This window comes from Electrona antarctica, assembly GCF_951216825.1.
Source record: "Electrona antarctica genome assembly, chromosome: 5".
Lineage (NCBI taxonomy): Eukaryota > Metazoa > Chordata > Actinopteri > Myctophiformes > Myctophidae > Electrona > Electrona antarctica.
In genome coordinates this window covers 11,260,866-11,280,026 of record NC_136810.1, presented here as the reverse complement: position 1 = coordinate 11,280,026, position 19,161 = coordinate 11,260,866, and the positions used below count along the sequence as shown (strand labels likewise).

Below are 19,161 nucleotides of genomic sequence, written 5' to 3'. Positions count from 1 at the left end.
TAATGTAATTATATAAAAGGATATTGTTGCTTATGTTCATATTTTGGGTCAGATGTTTCTGTTGTTCAATACACAAATTGCACATAGCTCACCTCACCGAGGCTTTCATTCAATCCTTGCAATAACAATAATTCGGATGCTGTACTTTTCTTGTGATTGATTAAATACAATAATAGCAAGTTTTGGAAACAAACCGTTATAAAAGCTATGCTAAAATTATAAAACATACCCCCCTATAATTTTAGTTACCCCGATAGTAGATTATGATTTTGCCATTGTTATTATTTTACATGTTTGGAATGGATGATCTTTTTAAAAACGACTTCCTGGAGTTTGTTTGGCGACACGTGCCTGTGGGTGGAGATTATATACATTGCCTTCCAGAGCTGTCTCAGGGTACCACCCCTTTCTCTGCGTGGCAGCCAATCACTATTCGTGATTTCTTAAGCCTCCACAAAAGGCGGAACTTCCAAAATAACCCACTTTACATCCCATAGCCCTGAGGTACGGTCCCGTTGTGATTGGCTTACGGCTAGTTGGTCGGTTATGGTTACTGTGTGTAGCCAATAGCATATTAAAAGTTAAATTATGAATCTTGAACCTAAGGCAACTAACACAATTGTAAAGGTGGTTTGCTGTGGTACCCCCCCCCCCCCCCCCCCCCCGGGACATGGTTGAGCATCAATTTATTATAATATATAATATTTTTTTTTACCATGGTTGCTACGAAGTGGGTTATCCTGCAAGAACTCTTTTTGGTTTTGTTTACCTTTACAAGAGTTAAGTATGGCCCTGGCCTGGCAAGAGACAATCACGTGTCATTGATGCCGATGCGTGGTTTCCTTGACAACCAAGTAGTATAGTAGACAATCACAGCGCCCCAACCATGCGATCTTGGTTGAGGACACTAGTGGGCGGGGTAATGACGTAGAGTCATTTGACCCCGCCCACGAGAGGCGGGGTCAGAAACACAACCCGGGATTCCTTCTCTCGCTGAGAAGAGAAATAAAGCAGCAGTAAACTGCCCCGAAAGCTGCAGTAGCAGCCAGGGAGCTGCAGCGAATGCACACACGGTTGCAAATCGTGGCTGCATTTTAAATGTATTTTTATTTTTTACATTCCCTATTTTCCTCATAAGTGAATTCATGAAGATTCCATTTCTTTTCAGTGGATCATTCGCATTGACTGAAGGCTAATCGCCACCTCTTGTATTGTGCGACCAATGGAGGCATTGTTTTTGAACAGCTTCGACACCCACCCAGTGCAGCGAGCGATGGAGAGAGAGAGAGCAACCTTTTCCATCTCGTAGCTACCAAGTTTCGTGCAAACAAAACGTGAGGCAACCGAATGTAGGACGATTGACACAATACTATGGAAGCAGTCGTTCAAGGCTGGCACCAACTAACCCCGTACGGCTGCTCTCCGTCTACTTGCTGTCCTCCTCGCAGTAGCCTACGCTAGGCTTAAAAACAAACAACAACAACACACCGATGTTTTAAAAGGCCAACTCTTGGTTCGTCACTTAAATATTTGGCAATTAATCGATGGGCCTGCCCTAGAACGATTCAACTCGTCATATTCTCTGAGCATAATCCTCCAGTTGCCCTTACCAAACAATGCCAAAGTCAAACGAGACAGCAATTTGCGGCATTAACCCGTGGCTTAGTTTTTGTTAAAAAATAGAAAACACATGACCCACACATTTGACAAGAGAGAGTCCCGTCCCGTTCTTTCAACATGATGTGCTTTGTTTACTTGCAAAATTCGGGAGTAAAATGTCTAACCAAACCTGCCTTGCACATACGCATACGCACACACACACACCACAACTCCCTCCCCTTAAAGATCCATTTGCAAACAAGCCTACATGCAACACTGCAGGCAAATGTTACTTCTTTACAAACGGGTTAACTGCAAATATGATATCCATGTTATTTTAAAAAATCAGTCGGAAAAAATGACATTGGGTTAATGCAGATTTGTTTTTAAATAGCTATTAACCAGTTATTATTGAATTATTTTGTCTATTACTCCCTTTTCACGAACAAGCCCCCCCTAAAATCCATTGAGGAATTATAACCTCTAAACTGGAAACTGAAGGCTTCCTAACTCACCCCCAGCATCCCGTGACTCAACGTGGTTAAGAAATACAGTTATTGGTTTTGTTTTAGCAGCTGTTACATACCCAAGAAGAAAAAGACTCGTTATTACTCCAGAGTCCAGACCGGATTCGCGTTTGTAACAAAATAGTTGGAGACGCCCCCCTCCGCTGCCATTGGCGCATACTACAATACACGTCATTTTATTTTAAATATGAGCCGCCAAAATGGCAGAATAAATGCACCATCAAATGATAGAGAGAAACAGAAAAAGCCATTCCTCCTGTTCGTCAAATACAATTAAAGAAAGCAACATGAGGACACACTGGCCCTGGAATGTTCGCAAGTGTTTCGCTCTTAAAACTACAAGAATGCCATAGCCTATATAACAGGTGTAAAATAGAGGTCATTTTGTGTTTATTACATGTTCAGTACAGATGGATTTAGAAGTAATGTGTGTGTTTGTTACATTGTGTTCAGGTGAGCAGGTGTAATAATTAGAGGTACTATTGTGTTTGTTACATTGTGTTCAGGTGAATATCTGTTATTTAGATGTAATTGTGTGCACACTGCCCATACATGAGTTACAGTTCACCCACTGAAATTATAGCGTACAGTTTAAATAATATTGTGTTTGGTGTTTTCATCTGTAGTGTGTGATTTGTGATTTTATTGTCAATCCTGTCTGAACAGTGAACACCGATGATAATAAAAAAAAATACTATGGTAGGTCAAGTTTGAATTCCAATGAATGTAATCAAACTGAATAATTAAATATGCAAAAGACAGTCCGAGTTATCTTATCTGGGCTGCAGTACAAAATTAACTTAATAATCATCATCAGTCATCTTTTATGCATTGACTATTGCGTTACAAGCAGCACTACATTAAGGAATGCCAACAGACCAACTGTCTTGCAGTAAGCTTTACTGGTGCAATGTTTCAGCCAACTGTGGGCTCAATTCAGATCGTGGTAATGTGTATTCATTTTTTTTCTCCACAAGACCATTAATTTAGGCTGTGGTGGTCTGTCCCACAGTCTATGTAAAGTATCTGTGTTTCATGAGCGTGTGGCAGAATTGAAGTTGCAATGTAACTAAACAGTAATTTGCTTGCACCAGCGAATTATATTGTGGTCCATACGTCTCCCTTGAAATAACAGGGGGTTTGACTTGTCTCTAGCCTGTCTTTGAAAGAAGAGGAGTGAAAACGTCTGTTTGGATCCAGTTTTAAAAGTTTTTCTTTTCAGTGACACGTGTAAACAGGAGTGGTCACATCATGCAGTGAATTCTTGTTTGGCTGTGACTAGACGTCTGTCTACCCCTCCAGCCATTGTAGCAGGTAAACCAACTATTACATTGAGGCTAAGGGCTGGGGAAACGCCACATGTTATCAAAAAGATCTATTTGGCTGGCAAGAGGAATTTGGAAGCAGCTCATCAACTTTGTTAGAATCTTGACAACAGAAGGCTTAGTGTATGTAATGTATGTATACGACATTGACATATGACATTAAAACACACACACGAGAGAGACTGAAACTGAATGCATGAACTACCTCCCCAGTTCATTTATTGGCTGGGGTCTTATGTTGTTACCCTCTTTGCTGCTTTCTTGTACTAAGTCAACACCGTTAGTCAATAGTACTGTATCTGTGTGGGATACACCTGCTAGTGGGGAGTAGGTGTTTGAAAACTTTGAGGCGATTATTTTTGCTAAATTATAATAAATGGCATTAGTCACCATCAGTCAGAATGCTGTACAGTTCATATTTTGAATGTGGAGTAACAATTAACTCTAATAAGATTAAATAAATCACACTTTTATCTGAATGTGACAAGACTCAACAGATCAGTCTCTCTTGCCAATTATGGTAAAATGTAAATCAAACTCTTTAAGAGAGATGGATTGTGTCAGTATAGTTTCCTAATTCGTAATGTGTAGGATTGCACTACTTGTAGTACACAAGAAATTCCTTGCCTCTTCTGTGTCTGTATGTTAGTCAACTGGAAATCAAAAACAGATAAGTCAACAAAATTACAGCCTTTACAAACGCATACATTGACATAAGTTTGTCTTTAATTCAGTATAGCTTGATTCAATCATAATAAATCAACTACTAGTGATAAAGTAACAGGTTATAACTGAACAAAATATTACAAAATGAATGTAGATAGCTGTATAGGCTGAATAATAACAGTATGAAAACAGAGCCAATTTGAATACAATAGAAAAATAAAATAGGGCACTTTTTGTGTTTATGTCCGTCATTGAAAACAGTATTTCTAATAAAATCAGAGGATGGCAGACTTAAAAATAAGAAAGAAAAAAAAACTTCACCACTAGAAAATTCAATATGAATTCTGTAGTAAAGAACACCCGGCGACAACAAATGACTCACGAGCGTGTGCACGCACACAAACACACACATAACCTTCCCTTTATACATAGGAGACAGATGAGAGTACAGCATAGAAGTAACACAACACCTTGCACATTATTTGTGACTTTTAAGTGCCTAGTATACAGTAGGTGGAATATTATAAGAGACTTGTGGAGACACTATCATTAACATTAATTTATCTTCAAACTCATACTGCTTTGCTCAAACAAACACAATTTCAAATCCAAAACTGTCACTTATGTACTTTTCTATGGTGTGTGTTTGTGTGTGTTACAAATCGATAACAAGTTATCCCAGTATCACATGACAGGCCTGAAGAATTACTGCTTTGATGCCATTAGTTTCACCATGGTGACTAAACCCAAAAGCACAGTGAGATTGGTGGTCTCTAAGAGCATACACATGACTGGGTGAAATCATCATAATAAAGTCTATTGCACTTTTCAGGTCTTAAGACAGACAGGGGAATCGTTGTGAGCTTCAAATGATCAGGTTCCATCTATACGATCTGAGATCTGTGTCAGAATGTTATAGATGGAGCGTAGAGCAGTTAATGCATTCAAAGCAGGTCTGAGATCTGTGCTGGAGTGTCGAAGATTAGAGCACAGCTAAATGCACAGCTTTTTAAACTGAATATTTTATAGGCGTGCACATCTACTCAAATAGAGCTGTATGAGACACCTTTTCACAATAGAAGTTTGGCATATTGGCAATATTTGAACTTTTCACTTCAAGGCTTATGATAGCAAAGTCATTGTGACCATGCTATCCAGCCACATATCGGGTGTACCTTTTCAGCCATAATTATGCAGCTACTAATTTTCTACACATTAAAGTACAAACCTTTAACTTGACAACATCAGGCATTTTCTGTCCCAAATTACCAATGACAGAAAATGGTTGCAGTGTGCGTGTGGGTTGTGGTGGGGGGTGTCTCAGCAACACATTCCCTCATTCACACATTTTAGATCCCAAATATCTCAATTGAAAGCAGAAGAGTACTGAACGAAAAGCTAATGAACACTACATTCATAACCTAATCTTAAAAAAAAAAAAATAATAATCAAGGCTGCTTCTCTGTCCCATCATGAATAACAGGCTGGCTGAGATAGACTGTAAATGGAGAACTTTCACACCACTGGCACTGGCAGACAAGAATGGAATGGAATGACACTTTTGTATCCTACATGGTACCATCCTCAGGTTTTACGGTGTAACATCTCTAGTAAGGCAAACAGCCGTATCTACTCTCTGTTTCCTAAGTCATACATATGTTGAAATGTACAGAAAGTGACTGCTCTCTTAGGCTCTGTAGAGCAGAATATTCTGAAGCATTGTCTCATTGTTGTGTCCCGTCTCGAGGACTGAAGAAGGCGACGACACCTGTTCCCAAGTTTCGTTGCCGATTGGTCATAGCAGAAGGGACTCGGGGAGTGGATTGTATTGGGAGTGGGACGGTTAACAGGTCAAGTTGTGCTTTGGACTCGCGCATTGGCTAGGTCGGAAAAGGTCACTGCTGATTGGTCACAACAGAGGGCACGGGGATGAGGGAACACGTTTCAGGGCTCGCGGATTCACCAAGGAAGATGGCAGGAGGCGGTGGAAAAGCTCACTGATTAGGTGCGAGCAGTGACTGCCGCTGGGCGTGCTCCAGGATGGCGGTATGACAGAAGTAGTACTGGTCAGGTGTCTGGATGCTGAAGGCACGCTGGGTCCGCATGCGTCTGACTGTCTGACATATGTTGAGTGTCCCATTGTCCTGCAGCTGGGCCAGACATATGTCCAACGCACAGAAGGTACCTAGGAGACAAAACAGGGGCTTGGTGCAAACATCAGATTCTTCATATGAATGGAAATCTGCACCGGAGGTGTCTGTGGAAGTATTAAATAATGTTTACGCTATTCGTTTGACCTCACAATGAATAGAGAGGTCTCCTGTCAATATGATTATCAGTTATAGCCAGCATCCATACAGCAGACATTCTGAAATATATTAACCATATCAAAGCCCACAAGAAGTTGTTGTGATTTTAAATGGTTTAATGTATTACATCTGTCTGTTTCAGATTTTAGAGCAAGACACAGCAACACTAAAACCCAACTGTTCTTGATAAACGGTTGAGGACGGAGACACCCCCATGCATGTTGCCTTCGCCATCTGTGTGTGAATGCGGGTGAATCTAACGCACATTGGGAAGCACTTTGCATAAAGGCACTATATAATAATGCAGAACATTTACCATTCTAGGTGTGATGAGAGCAACCTGTCATTTTAACTTTCACTTTACATCACCTTCATGAGAATCGGCCTAGTCCAGCTTGGCTGCGATAGCGGTATGTTGTAAGATTTAAAAACAAAACAAGGTTTGGTGAGAAAATTAGGGAGAGAATTAGGTAAAGTAAAAGACTGGTAAAGCGTCATTTTAGATTTTACTAAAAAGCATTATTTGATATGATGGATATGGAAAAATAGCAGATTTACCGGCCTATAGCACGCCACTTCGTGCTGCACAACGAGCTTGTAGATCTGCTATTATAGAAAAATCGTGAAAATGTGTGCAAATCTTTGAATCTTTGAATATAATATAGTAAAGCAGACATTTTTAACTGAAATCTTTGCTTCTGGCAGTCCCTGGAACCTGATACACACTGAGGAAGGCTTGAAACCGAAACGCGTCCATGATTTGTCTGTCCATGCTCCACAATAAAATAAATGTCCCAGAAGGACTTCGGAGTGCTGGCTATTTCTCTATTACAGTGATTCTTCGTGAGTCATGGTAAACTGCATAATTTAGAGTGCGCTAATTTTTCTCTTCTAAGTCCCTGGAACAAAACAGATTAAGATAGTGGTCGGCGCATTTTGGACATGCAAAAGTTTGAAAACTGATATAGCAACATTCAGAGAACGGAAATTTGTAGAATCAGCCTCTGGTCTTAATAGGTTAACAAACAGTCCCATTCCTAACCGTAGCAAGCTCTCACCTGTTCTGCCTATTCCTGCGCTGCAGTGGACCACCAGGGGGGGTCCCATGGGGTGCCCTGTCCACTGAGGACCCAGGCTCTTAACCACCTTCTTCTGCTGTCTCTTAACGCCTCCAAGGAAGTCCAAGAGCGCTATAGCCGAAGATGGAACGCCGTAGTCTGGCCAGCTCAGGTACTGGAAGTGACTCACCTGTCTCTGCTCACACGTCTGCGCGCACACACAGATCAAAAGAGAGAAGGAGAGACATGTTGACAGACAGGTAAAGAGACAGGAGGCATAGTAACCGAGAGGATAGATGTGCTCCTTATAATTAAAATACAGCACTCTACAATACATGTTAAAATAATGATTTATTCAGATTGTAGCTTTAACTCCTTGAACCAGCTCTCCCAAATTGCTTACAGCACTGTGGAAATGAGGCCATGTGTCCTGAATGTGTCTGAATGTTTGTGCTATAACGGACGGACGTTCATGACGTCACGCGCGTAAGCCCGGACCTCAAATTAGGCTAAACTTCCGCTCGCTCGAGTTATAATTGTACTTCCAGCAGTCTTCCAGGTGCTTCAAAACGCCACTGAGCAACTTCTATTGAAATGAATAGCGGGCTAACACTCTGGGAACCAGTGGGCTAGCCTCTAGCCGGTTGGGCCGGTTCCCAACCTTTTCTGGATCAGGGCCCACAAAAAATGCCATAACCTTTTTTACATTAATTGTTTAATATTGATGCTATAATGTAATTAAAATGTGTTGTTTTGGCAATTATTTGGGGGTCCACCTGCAATAGCCCGACGCCCCACCAGAAGGCCCCCGGCCGGGAAGTTGGTGGGAATCACTGTATAGTATAGACTAGGATTAGCTGAATGAATGAAAGTTCGCCATTCAACCGTTCTGCAGCATCAAACTAGGGACGGCTTGTTGCACATGCTCACGGTCAAACAGTGGCCCATCCATCCATTGTCAGGGCGGTCAGCGCTACACTACCTCAGTGTTGTGCAGCTCCAGGCTGGTGTGGTTGTAATGGGAGTGGTGCTCTACCCTCTGGTTGACCACGGCAATGTGTCCGTAAACCTCCTGACCCCCCTCCTCCAGGGGCCAATACTGACCACACTTCCTTCTGCCACCTTCATCTGTCCTGAAACACACACACACACACACACACACACACACACACACACACACACACACACACACACACACACACACACACACACACACACACACACACACACACACACACACACACACACACACACAGTGTTAAGCAGTTTTCACATCATTTAACCACTCTTTCCATGCCGATGACAGTTTTGACAACCTTTTTCAAAGTGTCAATTTGTGCCCTTGTCTTGACAATTTTTACATTTTCTGGGTACAGACGACCCTCACTTCCACTAACCGTAGGTGGGTGTTGTTTCCATATAGGAGACGATTTCATTCCGCAATGGTGGGCGATCCAAAACGTCTCCTCCATTCACTCCTAATATAACCACGATCTTTAGCAGTTTTTCTCTGAATCTTTTCTCCACCCACGTCTGGATTGGCAATTAGGCGATATTTGGACCTCAATGAATAATCTTCGATGCCCTGCGGTTAGCATAATTATTAGCACCGAAGGAGCTCCAGAGTGGCTCAAAGATGGCGGATCGGGATTCTATGCCAGCACGTCACGTTTTGAGTGCGTTTTTGGGGCAGGCGGGCACAGAACGCAACTATGTTGTACGCGCATTTACGCGGCATGGAAAGAGAATGGCCTACAGAGCAACGGCGTAACCGTTGTCTTGTACCGTATAGGATGAATTGTATAGCACCTGATGTGGTTACTTTACTTACATTATGTAATGAGCTAAAGAGTGAATTGGGACTGTCCTTATTTTCAGAGACTGTTTACCTGGTTGTCATGACAATGACCAAGACGTTTTGTTCCCAGGTCATTCGCCAGAAGTCATTGTAGGTCTTCTCCAGTGGACCTGAAGGAAATAGTTACGCACGCACACACACACACACACACACACACACAAACAAAGGCAGATGAACTGGACTGATCGCTGATAATGGACGTGCGTGCGCACGCACGCACGCACGCACGCACGCACGCACGCACGCACGCACACACACACACATTATGAGTGTTTCATGGTGTGGAGAGAGACTTTGCTTTCTTTTAAATAGCTTTAAAAATTGTACTAGTACTTTGCTGGGTGTTTTATTGTATTTGTATAATTATTTATTGTCCTGTATGTATTGTCCTGAATGTATGCATTGACCTGAGCAAAACAATTTTCCCTTGTGGATAATAAAGACATCTAATCTAATCTAATCTACTTTAAATGAGTTGCCTAGTCCTAGTGCATTTAAGGGGTTTCTTGCAAACCCAAGTGTGGTAAGTGTGATTGAATACTTTATTAACAGGATTTATAACCCAAGAAAGCCTATGGCTTGTTTCCATTGGGGTCCATCATATTCAATTAATCTGATAATGTACAACTACCCATTATGTGTCATCTATTCTTTCAAGATGTATAAAATACTGTAAGGATCCATTTTATTGTCCTCTTGAGATGACCTGAGATTAAAGTGATTACATTTAATTCTCTACTCTCAGTCCTAGTGTAAAGAAAGAGTAGAGGTTGAATCTCGTACCTTGAGTACCAATGTATGCGTTCTTCTGTTTGTAGCCGTCCATGAAGCTAGCGTTGATATAATCTGACCTCTGTGGATGACAACATAATTATGTTGAGCTATTGGGGCTGCTACTAAGTCCAGCCTAACCAGTGTTGCAGCGGTGGCCGAACGGATTGCGGAGCGGTCTTGATACCGGAAGGTCGCCAGTTCGAATCAGTGGTCCGACACGTTAAAATTACCACCGCTGAAGTGCCCTTGAACAAGGCATTGAACCACTACGATGAAATGTTCTATGAGCAGGGCCTGGCTGGAAACAAGTTCTTGAGCTTAGCCCAGATACCCTGGGTAAATATAGTAATCATTTCATTTCATTTCATTTCCAGTGTTACGTTAATTTAAAAAAAACATTTGCATGCACTCGATTACAGCAGGCGGCCATAGGTGCACACTAGAGGGAACTATTACATATTCTAAATTCTAGTCTATGGCACATACAGTACTGTGCATGACTCCATACCAATTTAATTTAGAACCTATATAAACACAAAGCTGGGTGGCTAGTCAATAATGACTGCAAGCAGTAGATTAATGTAAAAAAGAAAAATCACAAAAACAAAACACAATTGCATAATAAATACAGAGAAGGCTTTAACCCATTTTGACCTGAGATCAGATTCTAAAAATGTCTTTTACATCCTGACAGTTTTCTGAAAAAGCTATGTTTCTATGTCAGTGGTTTTTCGATTTTTCAAAAATAGCAGACCTACAAGCTCATAGCGCGCCACTCGGTGGCGCGCTATGACCTTGTAGATCTGCTATTTGTCAATAGCTAAAGCATAACATAATGCTAACACCAAAAGGGGTTCCCACCCAAAATGGGTTAACATCCAGGGTATTCAACGTTGCTTCTCGTCGACAATAAAGCGTGTGCAATACAATGAAAGATGATCATCTTGGGATAGAAACCACACCACATTCCTTCAACTCTGCAAGTTCCACCTTGCTTTCGCAGAACTGGCAGTCGGAACTACACAAGGAACAGGTATTCCTTAGTGAGTGAAATGTGGGACTTCAGAATGAAAAGCCATCGTCCTTAGTGTTATGGAGGATATTTATGTAACACATTCAGTGTTTTTAAAGTGATGTTGAACTTTACTGGTAGAACCTTGGTTCTAAAGCTACCTGTTCATCAAGATATAAATCAACAATAATTACAACCCTGAATGTGTCTAGTAAACACAATTTAACAGTAATTCAGTCAGGACCATTCACAAAGTAATTCCAAAGTACATTTAACCATTTATTGCAACAAATGGCTCCGCTCTTAATGATGCTCCCTAAATTTAGCAAAATCAGGGAACGCTATGCAGAATCCCCCCCGCAGATATGCAAGAGTTGGCCCATAGCAAGACATTATTCAGATGAACTTGAGTCATGCAAACTAACAATAATAAAATATCACTTTTTTTCTTTTGTTTTCTACACAACGAGAATATCAAAATTGGTTTACTAAACACATTCAGGGAAACTGCTTTCATCATGGGTCTGTGCTGTGAGCTGTGTTCTATTCATTCTCATTAAACAACAAACAAATTACACTTTTAGCTAATAAACAAATGAAAACAAAGCACATTCTGTCAAAATACTGTACATATTAAAAACGTTTCCTAGTACTTAATTTTGGTAAAGTGAAATAGCCATTTTCATGTTATATTACCCACAACAAAAGTGTAACTTTAGTGCGACAAGGTCACTAATATCTTTGACACACACACACACACACACACACACACACACACACACACACACACACACACACACACACACACACACACACACACACACACACACACACACACACACACACACACACACGTGTGTGTTCTACCTACCTACCTACCTCAAGTTCTACCTACGGTACATACAACGACTTGAAGTGGAAACTGACCTCATTCTTTTTGGCTTTCAAGCGAACCCTTGTCTGGTCAAGGCACAGTACGTCTCCATAACGATTCCTATCCTGATTGCAGACAGCTCTGGACACAAACAAGCAGACAGTGAAGGTCTATAAAAAATATGTCTGAACAGCATCATCATGCATGAAGAACAGCTCTATAACTCACAACTGACATCTGGTGTGAATGATGTTAAATATTAAGACATGATACATGATTTGAGATGAATGGACCTCACCATGAAGACTATTCTGTTGTATTCTATTAGGTTGAGATACAGAGAAGAGTGTGGCAAACATTGACATTTCTAACAGATAATCACTGTTAACTAATATTGTTGCTTTTCCTGTTTACAAATGTGTCCGTGGCAAATTTTGGATATTTTTTTTTCTTCAGAATATGTATGACACTTATGGCCCGGGCCGCGAGTGACTAATTCCTGTGCAATGCCCCCGCCCCCTCCCCCGCGCCCACCCGCCTCCCCGTTCTCGACAGGATGACAGCGCGAGCTGCGAGCGGAGAGAGAAGAAAATGAATCCGCAGCACGACAGGCAACGCTGAAGCGACACAACAAGCACCAAAGTCCTGACGCAATCGATCATCCCCTGGTTCACAGAAGTTTCTCTCTATGGAGAACAACATAACATGGGGTCATCTTAAATCGCACAATGGTCCACAAATAAACAAACCGTCTCGGCGATATTGTTGGGGAGGTCTGTCTGTACATTCTCAGAGTTACAGACCTGTTACGGTCATTCAGGGCTACCTCTTTAGGTGTTTCTGGTAATAGTATTGTACGCTCATTTTTAATGTCTGTGGCAAAAATGACTTTTCACAAAAATTTCCACCACAAGCTAACATGGTTACTTATGACCACTGGTAGGGCACCACGCCGAGGGGGCACCAGAAGCTGCCAAGCCGATCCTCATAATAATAATAATAATAATTTTCGCCCGTGCGTGCATTCTCGAGTTGCAAGCGTGCCCATGTGGATCTGCACAGAGCTGAAGTGGCCCCTCTTCCCCGCCTGGTCTGGCAGTGAGTTAATGTGTTATTTAGCACCAACATTAGGACAAATAAAATTGCCAAAGTAGCCGATCTGCATGCTGAAACACAGCGCTCGGGGTACCACAAAGATATTATGCGCAGCATAGGGTACCCTACCCAGATGGTCAGCAGTGGCCCTGTCTCTTAAGTGCTGCTGCTTCTAATGTCTGAGAGACATGCTATGTATGGAAGGTGCCACTAATGTGAGTCTTGAATGTACTGTATAGTAAGTGGCACAGTGTTCAAGTGGCACTTTAGATTATTTATTTATTTTTGCTTTGACATTTCTTTTAAAGTGTTCTGTGGCTCTACAACGAGCAGTGGGAATTCTGAGGAAGATAACTGGGTAAGAACAAGGCCAAACATGGCAGTGAAGTGTTCCGTGTTTGTGCTGCCATTGAGACTCACAGGGCGGCGTGGAAGGTTCCCGGCGGAGGTTCTCTCCTCATCTCGTCATACTCCTGGTGGATCCCGGACCTCTGGAGCCTGCCCAGTTGAGCCAGCATCTCCTGGGGCCTCAAAGCCCCGTCCGTGGGGCCCCCAGCGGGGTGTATGGACGTGCCATCATCCGACAGCGAGGCGGGGATTCCCCGCGCCACCGCCAACTCGTCCACGGGGTCGACGGTGCGGCCGTTCTGCCCGGACAGGAGCTGCTGGTTTCTATTGCCGGGGTCGTCCAGGACCAGCAGGCCTCCCAGATGTTGGGGGAGACAGTCCCTGGGCAGGTGGTGACGCAGGTCTGCCGTCTTTACCATCTGGACCTGGAGAGCGGAAGGGGCAGAGAGAGGAAAACGTTACAGAAGAATGGATGGATGTTCAATCATTACAGTTTGTCACTGTAGTCAGTTGAAGCAGTAAAATCCACACTGTATAATATTGACGAAGAGCTCTCTTTTTCCCTCAATTCCACCTATAATTGAGCTTAACCCATTTAGACCCGAGGCCGATTCTAAAAACACTGTCTAAAGTTTTTTGAAAAACTTCAAATATGTATTCAAAAGGTATGTTGCTATATACTGTACATAGCAACAACAACCCCAAAACGGGTTCCCTGATTGAACGGTATAGTTCAGGGGTGTGGAACATTAATGAGGGAGAGGGCCACTATACGTCATTCTATGTCACACAAAAGTACTACTATATAAATACATTGGATATAAAAAAAGATATATAACATTTTAATACTATTCATTAAAAGCTAAGCTACTAATATAGACTGAAGTAATTAAAGCGGGCTATGTTTGCATGTTTGGAATTGTAACAGCTGAAATACGAGTATTCGATATTAACCTGTGAACCGATTGCGGAGCGGTCTTGATACTGGAAGGTCGCCAGTTCGAATCAGCGGTCCGACACGTTAAAATTACCACCGCTGAAGTGCCCTTGAGCAAGGCATTGAACCACTACCATGAAATGTTCTATGAGCAGGGCCTGGCTGGAAACAAGTTCTTGAGCTTAGCCCAGATACCCTGGGTAAATATAGTAACTTTGCTTTGCTTTGCTTAACCGAAGTGAAGGTCGGGCTGCATGTGGCCATATATGGTATTAGTTAAGTTACGTATAGGGGTTCCCGGTCTAAATGTGTTTTTCCCACTCTGTACAGTGTTTTCATGTCTATGAATTGATTGCATAGGGCCTAAATGGACCGCAAGGTCATTTTTTTTGGTGCTATCCCTTTTGGAATAAGTGTTTGACTGTACTCTGTTGCTGTTTTTACATTCATGTCCAATAAACTATTCAATCAAACAATCAATCAGGAAATAAGAAACGGCAGTTAATAGAAACATGAGACATCTAGCCCCCCCCTCCCCCCACCCGGTTCCTCACCCGCTCTCTGAGTTTCTCTTTGAGCAGCAGACTGAGGAGGTTGTAGGGAACTCTGAACCAAACTGGGGCTCCAACAATCAGAACCTTCTTCAACCTGGCTGGGAACGCCCCCTGGTGGACAAAACGGAGAACACATACAGGTTTTCATACTTGGTTTCATGGTTTTGTATTTGGTGATATACTACTGACGATCATCTAATATTTGTATGGTCAACTGGGGATAAAAAGGTAAGTGAGATTAATTCAGCATGTTCATCCTCTTATACATAATCATGATCCTCATACTTTTAAGAATATAAACAACAATGCCCTTGAAACTACTGACGTTTGAACCATACAAGATGTGCCCATAATGTGTAGAAGTGTACTGCTAGTTTCCATTCCAAGTGATGAATTGATAATTAAGACCCCCGATTAGAGCCTGGACTAAAGCCAGCAGTTTTAATGTACTTTGTGTACAGTTTGCGTGTGAAATGCTGCCCTGGTTTTTGAACCTTGAGTAAGTTGAGGATCTTCTTGCTGAGGTCCAGCTCAAAGTTGGTGTAGTTGGAGCCAGCCATGTCGTATATGAACACCAGGCCATTCCTCTGAGTCTCAAAGCTGTGAGGACAGAGTAGAGATGTCAAGGCTTAACCCCTTGGCTTAAACCCTCTATAGGCCTACTTAGTAAAACATAGAGTTACAATTTACAAATTACAATTTAGGCATTTAGCAGACGCTCTTGATCCAGAGCGACTTACATTAAGCAAGAACAAAAAAGCATGGGAATACATCACATAAAAAGCATTTATCATAAAACATGCGTACCGTAACCTAAGAATGTAACAGTGGAATATCTATATGATGAAGCTATACATATAAAACTATACATATATACTATACTATGCTATACATATGTACTTCGATGTGCTATGACTACATACAATGCAATTATAGTGCTGTCTACATAACATGCTATAAGTCTGTATCAAATGATATCTAAGTCTACAGAAATGCTATCTAAGGGGGTAGGGTAAGAGTTGTAACTGTACTTGGACCGCTAAATAGCTACAAGCTTGTAACACGTTGTGAGCTTGTAGATCTTCTATTTTTTGGCTAATGTTCTCCCCTGAATATGGATGCTGGGGTTCAAGTGGTTATTAACCCATTTAGGCCTGACGTCGAAATATATTTTTTTAAGTATTCTGAAAGAATATATTTTCAAAGATTTGTGCCGCATTTTTTTCAAAAATAGCAGACCTACAAGCTTGTAGATCTGCTATTTTTCAATAGCTAAAGTATAACATGCCACCAAAAGGGGTTCCCGTACAGAATGGGTTAAGACACAACTGAAGAGTGTCTGCAAGTAAAAGAGAGAGTGACAAAACATTTATTCCATAGTAACAAATGCCTAATACAAAGACATTCTTTCCATAACATTCCTAACGGATGCAAAGGAATATAAAGAAGAAGAAAGGCTTAGGGCTCCATTTTCGTCACCGCTAAACCCCTTATCCCTAAACTTCTTTGCATTTTTCTTTTTACAATTTTGAAAAACATTTTTGAATAGTTCAAGCCAATCTACATTGACATGTTGTGAGCTTGTAGACTGGCCATTTTAACTATTAAAAAATGTTTTGCAAAATAGTAAAAAAAAAAAAGGCAAAGAAGTTTAGGGATAAGGGGTTTAGCGGTGACGAAAATGGAGCCCTTAATCTAATCTGTGCCTGCCTGCCTGCCTGTCTGAACTACCATAATGCTCCATGTGATAAAAAATTGCAATGAGATAGAATCATATTTCCCTTTAAAACCTCTCCTAGCGAAGATGTGTCAGGCAGAGATACCTTGCAGGTTCAAACATCTGCCCGTCAACCAAACTATATATTTAATGGTTTTAATATACACTGGTCCTGAGTACGATATATGCTGGTCCGGAGTATGATTTCCGTTTTATATGTGCAAACATGTGAAATGACAAATAAAGTGAACCTTGATATCAACATAATAAAAGTGTTTTCAGAGAGTGTTGTTCACCTCCCCACAGCTCGGTACATAAACAATATACAAGGTCTGCCCACACATTTTTACCGATGAATTTCCAATTATTCTCCCAGAATATTTAACCCAATTGTTAGGCTTATATAACAATCATTCAGCGCAATAATGAGTCTCTTACTCCTATGGGCAATGCCCAAAGACAGGTGTAGCAACAATAAAGCATAGAATATAGAATGGTATAATTCTATTCAAAATGTTTTGCTACAACACCTATCCCTGGGCACAGGATCAGGCTGCAGCACGTTGAGAGCTTGTAGATCTGTTATTTTTTGTCATGTCTGGACTGGTACACGTTAGGCTGCAATCCCACAGCCCGTTCGCCGAAAAACTCACACATTACATATTTAGTGTAATATTTATTAGAGATGTCCCGATACTGTATCGGGAAAAGTATTGGATCAGCCCTTATTTGTCATATCGGGTCATATCAGTATCGGTGAATATGCCAGTCGAACCACAGATCCAACACAGGGGTAAGGGGTTGACAAGCTATGGCAGGTAAATAAAATGTTGGGACATGTGGAGTTTGCTTTGGAGTTGCCCAAATTGCAAGTGCACATTTGAGTGAGGAGTCTGCTATAAACACAACACAAGATATATAGCTAGATAGCTATAAACACAACATGAGATCACGACACTGGTATCGGTATCGGTATCGGCTAACACAGAAATTGAGGTATCGGGATCGTAAACGAAAACGAAAAAAGTGTATCGGGACATCCCTAATATTTATACACGTTTTGGAAAATCAATAGCCAAAAAGTGCAGCCAGTGCTGTTCACCTCTCCACAGCTCTGTCCAGGAGGTAGAAGAGAGCCTGGAGGACCACGTGGTTGCCAGTCTTGGTGGGGTGGTGGAGCTTTGCTGTGTACAGGGCAATGGAAGCCCCCGATGGGTCCCTCACACCCTGCAACACAACACATTAGAGATGAACACATTGGTTAATATGTTTACTTTTCAACCCTTTTCATTCAATATTTATTCGGCATTTGAGCCACGGACCACAATTTGATGAGATTTAGCCTCTCAGACCCAAAACTAAAAGAATATTTTGATATTGTTGGATGAGATTGTGTCCACAATTCCATGCTGTATTATAACAGGAAAACGTTGATCAAAATAACAATTCTTCTGCATTCTCTAATTGTGTAGTCTTCCGGTAATGCAGATGTGCAATAATTTTACAAAAATGAAACCAAATGGACCCGTCTCATTTTACCCTCTCAAGACTTAAAGATCTAATAAGGGTCCATTTGGTAACCAACTCTCCCCTCATTTAGCTGGGGACCACCTGGAACCCCCTCAAGGAGCAAAAAACACTGGTCTATTAATTGACGTAAAAATAACCACATAACATTTTACTGATCGAATCGGTTTGATTTTGCTTAGCTACAACGAATACATATTATATAAATATATAATGTAAAATGAAAAGTTAAAGTTTTCTCATTACAAATGAGAAATGATTAAAAACAAGCATTAGTTGCAGCCCAAAAACACATCACACGCTAGCTACTAAAGTCAGTAGAACCACAGAAACCAAATGGAAGTGAATGCAGAAAGATTCATAGGTTACAAACATAATGAGTCACATGGGACCTCTTTAACATGTTGAAATTAGCGGAAGAAGCATTGTTTTGTCTTTGTTCTACAACACATAGAAGGCAGTCAGCCTTCGCTCTAATGGAGACAAATGGATTCCTCGGTCAGTTGCTGTGTGTAGTGAACCAACACATTATTGATCTGTGAGAGTGCTGGATTCGATCAACCCCTCAGTATCAGTTGGTAGTTCATGTGTAGTGGTTTAGATTTGGGACAGGAAAGCAGCCTGGTGGTCAAAGACAACATATTATTCTTGTCTAATACTAATAATGTTAACTTTTTCCATTTTATGAATCATTTGTTTGTTGTCAGTCTGCTTTCAGCATAAACCACATAGATTTAGTCGGGCATTAAATGTGTTCCATATAAAGAATTGTAACCGATTGATTGACGAGCAATTTTAGCTGCAACAGTCTGAGGCTGGTTAGTAGTTTGTTGTTGATCTGAAGAAAATTGGGGTCAGCACCAACATTGGGGGAGTAAAATTACCACAGGGGGGCGCAGTTCTTCATGAATTATTTTAATAAACGAGTCAGGGCCCAGCAAAGTCTGTTCCCAAAGAGGCTTTAATATTTCGTCTCCACTA

General features: G+C 41.4%; 1 protein-coding gene across 1 annotated transcript in view; it reads right to left on the bottom strand.

Moving 5' to 3' along the window:
* Positions 1-4,155: 4,155 nt before the first annotated feature.
* The window catches only part of ptpn9a (protein tyrosine phosphatase non-receptor type 9a), a 40,920-nt gene continuing 25,914 nt past the window's right edge, over positions 4,156-19,161 (bottom strand). The window contains exons 4-13 of the mRNA XM_079501162.1: positions 17,756-17,880; positions 15,431-15,536; positions 14,937-15,047; positions 13,518-13,870; positions 12,056-12,143; positions 10,126-10,195; positions 9,374-9,452; positions 8,467-8,617; positions 7,485-7,692; positions 4,156-6,302 (exon numbers count right to left, since the gene is read on the bottom strand). Coding sequence (XP_079357288.1) covers positions 6,112-6,302; positions 7,485-7,692; positions 8,467-8,617; positions 9,374-9,452; positions 10,126-10,195; positions 12,056-12,143; positions 13,518-13,870; positions 14,937-15,047; positions 15,431-15,536; positions 17,756-17,880 — 1,482 coding nt within the window. The 3' untranslated portion in view covers positions 4,156-6,111. The remainder of the gene's footprint in view (positions 6,303-7,484; positions 7,693-8,466; positions 8,618-9,373; positions 9,453-10,125; positions 10,196-12,055; positions 12,144-13,517; positions 13,871-14,936; positions 15,048-15,430; positions 15,537-17,755; positions 17,881-19,161) is intronic.